Below are 14178 nucleotides of genomic sequence, written 5' to 3'. Positions count from 1 at the left end.
GTTTATGTACAAAACTGTGTCTACGCATGGTTGATAAATGAGGCCCCAGGCTACCATCAACTGCTCTCAGGTGATGCTTTTATCCAGCGCAAAGCACAGCGAGTCCAACAGGAGGACAAGCTTCAATTCCTGGATCACAAATATCACAAGCAACAAATAACAGGTCATCTAAGGATAAGAGCCACACTGCTTTCACTGTTTCACCGTGGACGGGATAAGAGACAAATGTCAGGAAAATGTCAAAAAGAAGCCATGAAAACAGCCACAAACCAGAACAGATGTGAAATGTAGTCATTTGCCCTGGGAAACAGTTTCCTCAAAAATACATTTCTGTGTTTGTCATGAGGAGACTGACTAGCTTCAGGACTGAGTGTGTGTGTGTGTCCTCTTGTGGGCTCTGACCCGTGGTTTGAACTTTAGAATAAATTTAGATGTAAAGTGGGCGGCTCAATTGTTTATGCAGCAAAAGTCGAATGCAGCATTTAAAAAAAATAAATAAATCAACAAACACTAACAAGAAGAAATGTATTTCTTCCTCCAGACCGAATTGATGCTAATTAACTGTTAATGGATAAGGCGAATCAATTTGCAATGCTTATACCATTTGAAAAAAAAAAGTCATGCATTTTAATTTAACCATTTATATATAACAAGCCACTGTGCCAACTACAACATCAATAGCTAATTTCATACATGAATAATTTCATACTGAGACAGTCCATTTGTCATTGTCCCTAACTCCCTCTGCACTGATGATGGCAAAGAGAGAGCCCTGTCTGTCAGAGCAGACGCAGCCTTCCCGGCGAGTCCTGATCGAGGGTGGCATTTTGCTGGCACAATGAGAGCTGCCACAGCACCACGCTCCTCCGCCGGATCCAGCAAGACAGGCCCAGAAGCTGCATGTCAGCTGTAATCCTCATTATGCAAATGAACTCACACCAAGTCAGGAGCTATCATTGCAGGTCAGATGGGAAACACAGAACCAACGCAGAAAGAAGGAGGAAGAGAGAGGGAGGAAGAGAGGGAGGAAGAGAGAGGGGGGGGGGGTGATGCAGTCTGTTAGAGGAACAAACAACCTCTTTAGCAGACCAGACAGCAACAAGAGTAGGGAGTGCTTTAAACTGGAGGATGCTGCTCTTAAAAGAAAGTGAGGGTGGAGGCAGAGAAGCAGTCATTCCCAGGAGGAGGAGGAGGAGGAGGAAGGACTCGCTCTATCTGAAGACACACATTCAACTCAGTGAAGAGTAGAAAGTTGAGGTTGCTCTAAAAACCGAATAAAGACGGACCCGATCGGCCCGTGGCTGAGCCGCAGCCAGATGATGGGCAGCCCAGCAGATGGCAGCGGCTCGCTTAGAAAAGACGTATCTCACTAAACAGCTGGATGGATTTGCCCTGCAACCTCTTGGCTAAATCCCCGAATCTGCACCAATACGAATCACGCAACACACATAAAAAGCTTTGGTCCAACTTCAGTGACACAACACGGGGCCATCACTTCACTCAGCCCTACGCAGTGGCGAAGTCCCTGCAGCTGATATTATATGCCATCCATCAAACTTGCAAAAGCTCCTCATGTCTACTACATAACCACTGATGACTGCCATGACATCAGAATCCACTACATGAACATGAACAAGAACATGAGCAACATTAAACTGTGATGGGATTCTTTTGGATATGGCGTCCAAACAGATTTGTTGCGATATTAGACTTGGACTATCTTTGTCCACCATTTTTTTCGCTACAACTGCATTAATAAACTTATGAGTATCCACACCTGCCCATTAGTAGCACCTCGACCAACTAAGCACATGTCCGATACTGCATCAGCCTTCCGCATGTAAAGTCTTCCCGGCAGTACCAGGGCAGAACGGTGGAAAGTTTGGTGACAGCAGTCCTTACCTTTTTGTCCGGTGGGTGGAGGGCAGGCGCAGTCAGCGGCGCGTCGGAGCTCGCCGGAGCAGCTCCGCGTAAATGTTTGTACACGACACGTTAGCAGCCGAGGACCGCGGTGGAAATATCGCTCCTGTTGCGTACCTGTTCAGTGACACAATCCAGCGAAACCAAGTGTTACCATCGCCCTGCTTCCACTGACTCACTATTTCTCCCCCTCCTGCCTCCTCTTCCCGTCCATCCCGTCTCCTCCCCTCACTTACCAGTGCGCATTTACGCAATCCCGAAACACCGCTAACTCCTGCGTTCACTGCGGCTGTCCCTCCACCATCCTGGGGTGACAACACCCGACTCATCACCCCTTTAACTCGAGCATTTAAATGTTTCTTTGCGACGCGGCCACCAGTAGGCTGGCAGGTAAGTCCAGACTCACCTGAAGGGAAGGATGCTGCCGCTAAAGGTGAGGGTGTTCCAAAAGCGGCACTGCTGCCCTCATGCGGCCTGAAGGACTCCAGATCTCTACTTAAAACCACAAAAACATGTAACACAGTCAGTTTAAATGGTACTATAGCCTACTGTATAACGCATTTACAGTGCAATTTCATTCAAATCTTCTTTTATAACACTGTTTTTGCTGTGTTTTAAACAAGCAGAACACAGAAAACACAGCTCTTTACGTGAGACAATGCAAAACATCACAAGAGCCAACACACTATGTGAAACAAAATTGCACACAAGATATTAACCCATGCCAACAGAGACAAGGAAAACAAATGAATAAAATAAAAAATAAGCAAATAGTCTACGTGATATGTTTTTCAAAAGGTTACTTCGATAACTCTTGTTAGTAAACAGGTTGGTCTGCAAGTGTTCTGTCCTCAAGATCAGGCAAAAGTAAACATATACAAAGAGTAAAGTTGACAGTAATAATAGTCTATTTTTTAGTTCCTTTTCTAATAAAAGTGATCTATAAATCTATATATCAATAAAAGGTAGGCTAAACATATTTTATAGGATTCCCCCTCCTGTCCTTTTAATGGAAATCGTATTTTCTCTCATTTTAAGTGCATCCTTGCATTTTATATCCAGTGTGTATGGGTGGGGGCTGTTACTGGCCCTGAGCCATCTTTAATGTCATCACTTCCACCTTTTCATTTTCTTTAGTAGGCTACCTACATATTCACGAACAAAGAAATATTCAAATCTGGCGCTGGCATGGTCAATCTCACAGTGATAAATGTTAGCTAGCTAGCTGAACCAAGAGACAGTTAATCACTTGCAAGTCAGGTTACAACGCTAAAATACGGCATGTTTCACACAAGGAACATGTGAGAAGCACAGGACAGGCAGAGTCATACATATATTCCTCTGCTAGTTTCTTTATCATTCAAAAACTTCCACAACAGGTTAGTTGTACATGGTTTTCATATATAACAGATATGCCCCCTTTAATAAGTGGATCTTTTTAAAACATTAACCCCTATGGGTGTTTTGGAGCATGAGGATATTGTGCATTGTTTTGTTTAACACAGCTTTGCACTACATTTCCTTTGCAACAGCCAATAGTCCAGAATCTGAGAGTGACAACTGGGTTATATAAAACTATAAAGCGCTTTGGATGAAAAGTGCTATACAAATGCAGTCCAAAACTATAGAACTGCAAGACACAGTAGGTCCGGCTGGGAAAAGCAATGGTAGTAAAGACGAGGGAGAGCAAAGTTAACTAATAAGATGTCCAACATCATTAAAGGCACCTACACAAGAGTGTAAGTGATGTCAAATGTTAATACCAATACCTGTAGTGATTCTATGATGAGTTTATCACATATGCAACCCTGTGTTACCATTAGAAATACTAATATTAATAGATCTAAGTAGAACATAGCAGAACTAAGCAAGAGTAGAAGAGAAGGGACTACAGGAATAGATGAATCTATAAAATGTAGACATTTTAGATTACAGCTCCACAGAAAAAGCAATTCTAGTTCCCATTCTAGTCATCTTGGCTGACACTGTTGTACCATCTGCTTTGTAAGTAAATCATCAAACGTTCAGTCACTTGCCAGCATCACCCATCACAGTCCGCCTGGGACTAACTCCAGACAAGACTTGTCACACGTTAATGTGTCCGACCTCTGCCATAATGAAGCGGTCAATTACACAAATGTTTGAGGAGAGTATAAACAGAACTACCTGTTAAAACTTCACTTCAAACATTTCTGTCAAGCCCAGCTTTGCATTTTTAATCTCATGCCAAACTACAGAAAGAGGAAATATTTGATCTCACAAGCATTTTCCTTATCATTTGGTCTTCTGCTTCCACTCATTATTTCCACTTGAAGTAACTCCAGGTAGCTGCAGGGGTGCTGATAATTGTGGTTGTGTAGAAGATAAGAATATTTGCTTTGAAATGGCTGAAGGAGACGTATTAGAGATGTTTTAATGTTCATTACAACTTACCACCCTTTGCCCTTACCACTTTGTACTTTCTTTAATTAATCCCCAGTAGACCTGACCTGGTCTCTCTCTCTGTCACACACACACACACACACACACACACACACACACACACACAGAGATATTGATAAATAACCTAGCAATGATTTATTCATGACCTCTATCTGAAAATCTGTAACAACAGACCACTCTCTGTGGCGTCAGAGGGCCAAATCAGTTGAACTTTGCCTACTGTATCTCTAATACATTAATCATCGTATGTGCTTACAGTACGTCGTCATGCAAAACACCAGTAACACCATGCAACAGTTTAATAAAAAAAAACTTACAGGTTTATTTAACTCTGTATGACATCAGAAAAATAAATAATGGAAAAAGTACAAGTTTTGATGTGATGAGCATTCAAATGCATGGCAGCATCAGAATTAATGATGACCGTGTGATATCACAGTATTTTACAACTGCTTAGGCTAAGTTTTCACGGGAAAGTTTCAGTGTGCAAAACTCATAATGCAAAGTGTCAAGCTCACTTGCTAAACCTTTTCCTTACCACAAATTGCTGTCCTTACCTACAAAGTGCTAAACACTCACATGCAATCACATGCTCAGAATAAAGCCACCTATTGGCTTACGTATTAGCTTCAGTGCCTATTACCAAGTATACAGATCACTGAATCAATGTAACACGTGTCTGCAAGCATTTCTCCTTGCTGTCGAGAAATACAGTATTACTGTAGCTTACTGTATTTTAGATGATCAAACTTATACAAGTAATTGATTATCTAAGGTTTGGTGTCTTGAATAATATGTAACAAACTTTGTGGTCGAAACAGAACAGAAAAAGTAAACCGATAGAGTGAAGTAATCATCATTTTACCTTGTATGAATGTAGAATTTACTGTAAAGTCTATATTTACAGTAATACATCATCAATTAATCAAATTTAAGCCATTCTTAATCTACATTTCAAATACAAACTTCTTCATAAATTACAGATTTTTTTCTTTTTGCTACTCGTATAATTTTAAGGAAATGATGATTGAGACTGTTTTGATGAGAATTAGCTAACTGTTTAAGTAAGCATTATATCTTAATAATCATTTTACTTTAAAATGCAACAACGATTAAAATTCACTGCAATGCTCTGATAAACCTATGCATGTTGTATTACCTAATTTGATACAGATGTTTTAATTTTGTGTGAGTTTTGCACATTGAAACTCTGTTATGAAAACTGAGCCAAAGCAATGGTAAAATACTGTAATATTACCGCCACCAACAAAGCCTTCCAACCCAGTTTTGTCTTTGCATTTTCCTTACTAATGTATTTATTAATTTTACTAATCTATTTTTAAGGAAATCCATGTTCAATATATACTTAAAAAGTATAACATTATCGCTCAGCTGTTCTCAGTGGTCCTCAGAAACCTGTATTTGAGTATTTTTCTTTAGATTATTGATACTGTTTCAGCTGTCTCTCTAAATCTGACCTCAGGAAAATACAGCAGTTAAAAATCTCCCAGGAAGCTTAACAATAATTATATCCTAAAACCCTCAAAGCAAAAATCACCATAACTTCCACACAAATTCAACTAATTAAATCTTTCACACAAGGGTGCTTTCAAATAATAAAAACCACAGTAAATAATTCAGGCAAACACAACCCAAACCCATGTTCAACCTAATGATACTGTATGTCTCAGTGCTTCGAGAAGATATTTCTTTGTATAATCAAACTGCTCTGACAAATCCATCATGGATATGGATTACTCTTGAAATTATGTGTGTTATTATGAATCTAATATGATGTCTTGTGAATCTAATATGGTGTGTTTTGTGATTCTTACTAGCAATTTAGTCACATTAGAAAGCCTTTCTGATTGCCTTAGTAATGTGTTAATACAGTAGTGCGCTTTGAGGTATCACCCTTAACTTACACAGTCATACGCAGTAGTCATATTCTTTTGTCATCTGGAAGTGTTCAAGTATTAGCTTTTTTAGTTCTGAGTGGATGTAAACAATGTAGACGATGGCCAACAATGTTAAAATACATTTTCTTAACAATGTAAGGGAGAAGCTGCATGAAAGTGTCACAAGAGCTGAAAGAAAACCCTGGTGGATTCTACTCACTGGACAACTAATGCAACACTCACCATATCTGACTCCAATTATGCTGTCTGACAAAAATTTCAGAGAGTTCGGGCAATTATCCCGTGGCGTGATTAGAGTCATAGAGCCTTTGCTGCAATCAGAGAGTCTGGCCCGGCCACTTTAGGGCTTAATCGAGTCAAAAACTCTTTGTGGCGGTTCACCTTAGGACAGCAGACAGTACACTCTATTTGTGAAGTGCTCTTTGTATAAGCTGACATCCTTTTACTGCTGTCCTGGAGTAGATAAAGTCTGTGTGGTATTTGAACTGCTTGAGACTAATTAAAATCCTACTTATTAGGCTGCTTCTAAATCTCACTCAAGTGCATTTAGTTTGTCCTTCTTGAGATTTTTTTTTTTTAGAATATTTCATCTTCAGATAATAACTGTGATCCTTCCTCATCTGCATATTTATTCATGTTATCTTCCTCCATGTGTAAACTTCTTCCATTTCTGGTTTGATGAACTCCAGTCCTTCAATAAGTCCTCAGCCTTTGTGTATACCTACAGTCTACTGTGGCTGCATCCTCTGTCTGTGCTGGGATTGTGGTGTCTGAGTTAATGGAACCCCGAACTGGAGGTTGTCACATAGACAAACAGTCATACGGGGAGTTGGGGGTTGAACTGTGTTCTAGCCTGCCCCCTGCTGGAGATTCCTTTCATAGTTTTCCAGGCAGATGTGGACACGCTGAGTGAAGTGGCTTGGGTCAGAAATGGCCCGGAGGAGGTCGTTCTGGACCAGCGTGATATCATAGAGCTCAGACGTGCAGGCTGTACGAGTCTCAGCGCCACCTGGGTCCAAGAAAACCTGAGAAACACACACACACACACACACACACACACACACACACACACACACAGAAAAGGGAGAAACCTGGGGGGTCATGTCAGCTTTCTGGAGTTCTGAACCAGCTACAGTCTCACCAACACATCTGTGGAAGCTACTTTATTGAGACGGATTAACAAAGTCCAAAAAACACTCAAACACAATATGGTCTATGGAGACCACAGCATAAACAACTAACTGACCAGAGATAAATATACACATAATAGTTGAGAATGTAAGCAAAACTGGATCATACATTACAATGAATGCATGTTGGGAGACTCACACGATGATTAACACAAGTTGAAACATTCTTAGTCAAAAATAGAACTATATATAAAGAAGCTTAAAGTAACTAAGTGTGAGTGTTAGGGGCTAACTGCAGGGACTACAATTACAGTATGTCTACCCAAAATGTCTTCTATCAAGCACTGAATATTTTTCACAGAGGACATTTTGACAAGTCACGGTAGGAAGAGTGGTAGAAAAATGTCCTCTGTGAAAAATATTCAGTGCTTGATAGAGGACATTTTGGGTAGACATACTGTAATTGTAGTCCCTGCAGTTAGCCCCTGACACTCACAAGTTGTAATTTTAGCTCATTATACACAGAGCTAGTGTGATGCTAAAACTCATGACCTGACCTATGGCTATTTGAGGAGTTGTCTGTGCTGCTAAAATCTCCTTCCTGAATGGGAGGCGGTGTGCTCTCACTGCTAGTTCCATCTACAAATAGATGTGATTTGATGACAACTGCAGGTGAAAGAAGCAGCATATCCACTCCAGCTAGTCTAACAAAATGACCGTATATTTGTATGAAGGTTTCTTAGAGCTGCAGGTTGGTTACCAGGTTGAGTAACAGTGCTGAGATTTTGTTCTCAGAACATGAAAGACAATGGCACAGCAGTGGTACTAAAGCCTGTTTACATACTTATCTCTTAACCACCCATATCTCAGATTCTAGCTCTAATTAAAAAGATGAATAAACCTCCAAAGAAGAAAGGAAATTAGGAAAATGAAAATATCACTCATCATTTGTTCGAAATATAAGCCACTTTAAGCTGTGCCAAAAACCTCTCAATGCAGTTACAATCCTTGTGGTTACCAACATTGGTTGATGTATTTATGTTGATGTGTTGAAGTGACAGTACCTTGGGATGAACTATGGTATCCTCGTCGTTCTGTCGTATGTTGTCATCTATGAAAATGTGCTGAACATTTTGGTCAAAAGGGTCGACCCACAATGGCTTCCCCCCACGGATGGAGAAGGTATTAGCAGCCCACCTGGATGAGAAACAGGGGCACAGAAAGATTTGGAAAAGGGTGGATGCAAGGGATAGAGGCCACAACACCCAAATTAATGGTGGCTTGAGGAGTGTTATGCGTACCAGTCAAAGTGGTCCTGAAATCCTCCCAGGCCCTGGACTGAGCTCAAGTACTGGTAAAGGCCTCTTTCTCCATCACAAGTCGACACGCGGTCCTCAGCTCGGCTAAGCACGATTCCCCTCTTGCTGCAGCGGATCTTGCCCGGAGTCATATTCACACTTAACTGAGCCGAGAGCGACAGGAAGAGTCAGAGTCAGAGAGAGAAACAAAGAGGGAGAACCGCTCTGAAGTCTGCGGCAAGCATAAAACCAAAAGAAACTTCTGTGAAATGATTTTGTTATTAAAACATGGCCTCTGGCAGACTTGACCTAAATTAATTGTGATATCAGCATTAAACTTTCTCAGACATAGAATAAAATAAGTCTGTGCCAGCTACATAAAAAACAACTCAGCTAATAAAGCTACTAATCTGTAGATTTATAAGAAATAGTGTGTATACTTTACAGATAATGACCACTAAACTATCAAACAAACGATTCTGTCAGATAAAAAATGTTTTAATGTTTTAAAAAGCCCTCTGGTGCACAGTTTTAAATTTAATAAGATGCTACAAATTTAGAGCAAGGGGTATCAGCTGTTCCATCAATTAAATCAATTATTTTAAACAAAAAACAAAAACAAAAAAACACGTTTTTAGCCATGCTAGAGGTGTGGCTCTAGGGATGGCAATGTCAGCCGGTCCACCTCTTTGGACAAGTATGATAGTAGAGATCCATGCTTGACAGCTAACCTACCACTAGCCATTTAAACAATATCACTTTTTTGAGTAACATTATGTACATAGCTTACAACCACTGTTTTGTCTTTATCGAATGTAGCAGGTGAGAAAAAATGGCAAAAGGCTTATTCCAGCAGTCCACATCCTTTGACTCACACTGGGTCTGTTTTCTCATTCAATCACACATTGAGGAATTAAATGTTATTGATGCTGCCATGTAGGTTTTGAAAGCTTCAACCATCATGTTGTGCATTTGCATAAAAATCTAAAGTGGCAAAAGTTTGTGAAATGAAAAGTGCTATTTAAGTGGTGTAGTTATTATTGACAGTGCTGGAGTGCTTTTACTGTGAAGCAACTGTAGCACATGGTCACTAACCCCAATGTGCACGGACATAAGGACATGAGCATGGAGTCTCGGCATGATCTCTTAGCTTAAATGATAAATTAACCAATAACCCCAAGATATAGTGTACTGCTTTAATTAGGCATGTTTTTCCCGCTGCACCCATCTATAAGACTTGACAACAATGATGCTGAAGCTGCTGCACGGCCTGCGCCCAAAAACTCACTGAGGCAGGAAAACAGCTCAAGTTCAGAAACTGAACAATCACATAATGTCATGTGATTGATTTGCCCCCCTGCTCTTTCTGTCTAAAGGCATAGATGAATAGCATCTGACATGAGACTGTTTGAATAAGATTTCCACTGTGCTCTCCCCCAGACAGCTCACTGTGCGTGACAGGTTCACTTTCTGACATCTCTTCCACCCACCACCCACCCCCACCCCCTCCCCACCCACCAGTTCAATCATCCGCCCATTCTCTCCACTATTCTCTCAAAATCAATGTGTTCCACTCCAGCAAGCTAACAGGTACAAACCCTCTGGGGGGGGGGGGGAGTCAAGGAGACGCATATGTTTATGATTGTGTGTGTATGAGTCAGTGTGTTGGGGGGGGGGGGTCTATGTTAAAGGGCACAGAAGGTCATGCTCTTGAGAACATCTTTGCAGTCACCCAACCCCAAGGAACATGAACACACACACACACACACACACACACACACACACACACTTTTTACTGGAGAACCCTACAGCACATCCAAAAAACAAAAGTGAACTGAACCGAACACAGTCTGTGGCAGACTATTGTTCTTATTACTGCAGTTAAGATACTCAACAGAAGAAAAGAAAAAGAAACAAAGACAGATAGCACAGTTGGTAATTATTTAATGTATAATGAACTGTCAAACAAATTGGGGTCTGAAGAGTGTATTTGTGGTGTGATGAATAATTCTGTCAGACGGCTGAGGTTGAGATCATCAGCGCTGCAAATATTTTCTACCCGTGTCCAAGTAGCATAGAGTTGTGCGAACTGTCATCTCCGGTGTTACTGGCTTATTTCCATTTGTTGGTGAGCAGACTGAATCCTTGTTAAAAGGCTGTCATCAAAAAAATCCTAGATTATGACACAGTCTCCCTCTAAAGGCCACATCAGCAAACTGTAAAGTATTTTAAATCTCATCTCATAACCTATTTATTCTAAAAGGCATTTTATTGATGCTTCCTTGCCCCAATTTGTTCTTATTCTTTAACAGTATTTGCTTGTCTTTGATTTAAATATGAATTCAAATGCTTTTTATTGTCTTTTGTGTAGCTTTGAAGCACTTTGTAACCCTGTTTTGGAAAGTGCTATATAATGTAAATAACGTTTGACTTAAGTCTGCGTTGGGAAGCGTTGCTGTAAAGTCCACTTAGACAGTGTGTGTGATATTGGGGCTATATACTGTAAGTAAACTAGATATTACCTTACCCCGGTGAATTAACCCCAAACTATCAGCTTGATACCACGAAGGGTAAAATGTGTTGTTGTAGTTTGGGTGAACTGACCCTTTAACCTAAAAGACTAAATACTGCACACCACTGAGACAGTGGTGGGAATGTCTCACTTTAACTCATGGATTAATAATGAATAAGTGGGATTCTACTTCACCTTGAGATCAGGCAGATCAGGGAACAGTGGATGAGCCCCTTCATTCAGTGCTCTGCATACAGCCTTCAGCACACGAGGTAGGTCGCTTCCAAACGTACGAAAAAGGATGGCAAACTCCCTTCCTTCCTGCACCAGGTCTTTGATCAGCTGGAAGAAGGAGGGGAGGATCCAGTGGTACAGTCGTCCATCCTCTCCTTTTACAGCGAGCTGTCTGTCTCCCTGCAGGGAACACAGTCAGGGAGCAGTCAGTAACACATAATTGCATCAGGGATCAAGGATGCTATATAGGTAGCAATAAAAATTAGTTTTTGTTTTTTTATAGAGCAGCTTTGCCATCTATCGGCAGAGCCAGTGAAAAAGTGATTCACAAGCGTGATCTGAACACGTAATGCACCATAAGGTTTGATCTGCATGACTGAACCGGTACTTACAACTGTAAAAGCTACAGAATATTCAGTGTTATTTTGTTTTTTATGGAGAGAAAAATGTCTAACAGCTACACCTGAAATTCCACAAGTATACTCTAAAAGTTAAAATATGAACTTGATTTAATATGTTTTATGAGGAACTGGGAAGATACCCCTTATGTGATGCACTTCAAAAGAGAATTATTGGCTTCTGGGGGAGGCTGCTTGAAAGTAAGAAAACTAAACTAAAGTTGTATAATGTACAACTATGTACTAACAGAGGATGAAAGATCAGTTCATACAGAAGTGGCAAAGGCAGCTCTAAAGTATGTCAGTGTGTGGTCTTTACATGGTTGTAAAAGTACCTATTGTAGAAAAAACTAAATTAAGGGTTAGCAACACCACAATCCTTATTTTGTATTAAGTTTGAATGTAAGAGTGGAAGCAAGAGGGAAAAATACTAGCCAAAGTACTATTTAAATCAATTTTGTTATTACAGTCGGAAAAGAAAAAAGTTCCATGTAAAAAGGTGCCTTGTTAAAGAATCAAAGCGTTATACCTCTGTTTAAGTAATTTATGTTGCACTTCATTCCTGCCAGGAATGTTTTGTCATGACTGCATTGGATATGTGTAAATATTGTACCATGCAACCAGGGTCTCTAAAATCTGAATCTAAAAAGTAGCAGTGATCAGAGAGGAATGATTTCACAGCAGATCTTGTGCAGATTTCTGTGATCGCTTGCCTGGATGCCCTCGGGCCAGCGGAGAAGAGCCAGATGCTCATCCAGAACCCCACGGAAACGTCGCCCAGCAGCCGAGGTGAAACCTGGTATCCGTCCAAACTGAGAGTAGTAACTAACGGCATCATCACACGGTGGGAGCAGGGAGGGAGAGTCGCTCAGCCATTCCCACTTTCCTGCATAGAGGTGAAGAGAGCAAGAGAGTTTTTGTGAATGGTTTTAAAATGTAGACACACTAAACAACTGAGCACAGAATGAGTGGAGGATGCGAGTGCCGTATAATGGCAAGACTTGCTCCCACTGGAATTTAATATCTCTTTCTATAGAATTAAAAATGCAGTAGTGCAGCCAAGGACATATATAGTCAGTAACATTCATTATTCAATTTCTCTATTGTCTGATGACTTGATGAGGCAACTTTTTGGACAACCTTAATGAAGTATTATAACTTCAGCTACATGGGAATTAAATACATGGGGATGTTGGAAGAAAAAAACATTTCAATATGCACTAGACCGTATTCTGCAAAAAATTACTTAGAAAAAACGTTAATTTAATGTCCACTTCCATATTAGCATAATAAGCACATCATAAAATATTTGAGCTAGTTATACTATTGATGACCTGCTATTCGGCATATGTGCGATTGCAATGACTCATTTAATTTCAATAACATCTCAGTTTTTTTGTGGATTGGTTGACAGCTTGTCCTTATGTACAGGAGAAAGGAGGAGGGGGCTTTTAATTCCCATATTTCTTAAATGGAATTTGGCGTGTTGTTTTAACACCACGGGAACAATAACTTCGCTGTATCACCTGACTGAGCACACACACATTCCTAGCATTCTTGTTTGATACGGTAAAGTACTACCAATTTCCACTTTACCGTGTTTGCTCATCTTTCCCCAGGTGACAGTTGTGAGGAAATAGTCCAGAGCAGCTAAAGTCCCCTGACCAGTCACGGCGTCCGACACCAGTATGGTGTTGTTGAGGTCGATATGCAGGATTAACTTTTTCCTCTGGTCACGATTTGAGGACCACAGCCCCCGAGGGACAGTCACCGCGGGGTCACCTGTCCCACACACAGGCTCGGGGACATTTCTGCTGTTTGTCCCGTCATGTTCTTCAGCTTGGCGGCCGCTGTTCTCACCGAATCCCGCCATGAGTATGACGACAGGTGTCGGTCTGAAAATAGTTCTACTGAGTTAAAACTTACTACCTAACCGGCTCCGCTGTCTAACTCATGACTATTTACCGGTACTTCCTCGTTCTGCGTGCCATCATCTTCTTCTTCCGCGGGTCAATAGTTGTACACTACCAGACAGAGGAAAGCGCGCCATCTTCCGGTGCTGTAAAACATTTAGAGATAGACATGAGTTAAAGTAGTATCAGTGGGATTTCAAACACCCACACAGATTATGCCATATATATGTATCCTCACGGGTGTTTTGAGTTATTCTGGTTAATTAGACCTCAGGTTGAAAAGTCACAAAGCTCCATTGGGCTAAAAAGAATGATGAAAGTGTAGCTAGTTTTCGCAAGCTGGGACTATTAGCATGAACCAACTTTTTTCCACTTTATATCTAGAAATGGTTTGACAACAACTTTGAATGAA

General features: G+C 40.7%; 2 protein-coding genes across 4 annotated transcripts in view; both read right to left on the bottom strand.

Moving 5' to 3' along the window:
* LOC122883404 (kelch domain-containing protein 8B-like) overlaps nt 1-2380 on the bottom strand; it is a 178985-nt gene extending 176605 nt beyond the window's left edge. For 2 of the 3 annotated variants that reach the window (XM_044212029.1, XM_044212031.1), the window contains exons 1-2: nt 2157-2373; nt 1903-2037 (exon numbers count right to left, since the gene is read on the bottom strand). The gene's annotated coding sequence lies outside the window, so the exon portion shown is untranslated. Of the gene's footprint in view, nt 1-1902; nt 2038-2156 lie in introns of all 3 variants that reach the window. The other variant, XM_044212030.1, reaches the window with a different exon arrangement.
* A 2274-nt stretch (nt 2381-4654) lies between these two features.
* Nucleotides 4655-13966, bottom strand: si:dkey-32e6.3. Its single transcript, XM_044211737.1, has 6 exons — nt 13450-13966; nt 12567-12739; nt 11417-11635; nt 8713-8873; nt 8476-8608; nt 4655-7306 (listed from the first exon to the last, which is right to left on the bottom strand). The coding sequence occupies exons 1-6, from the start codon at nt 13724-13726 to the stop codon at nt 7130-7132; spliced, it is 1140 nt and encodes a 379-aa protein (XP_044067672.1). The 5' UTR covers nt 13727-13966; the 3' UTR covers nt 4655-7129.
* Nucleotides 13967-14178: the final 212 nt, after the last annotated feature.

This window comes from Siniperca chuatsi, linkage group LG10, assembly GCF_020085105.1.
Source record: "Siniperca chuatsi isolate FFG_IHB_CAS linkage group LG10, ASM2008510v1, whole genome shotgun sequence".
Taxonomy (NCBI): domain Eukaryota; kingdom Metazoa; phylum Chordata; class Actinopteri; order Centrarchiformes; family Sinipercidae; genus Siniperca; species Siniperca chuatsi.
Note: the sequence above shows the minus strand (reverse complement) of the source record. Positions and strands in the feature narration are given on the sequence as shown.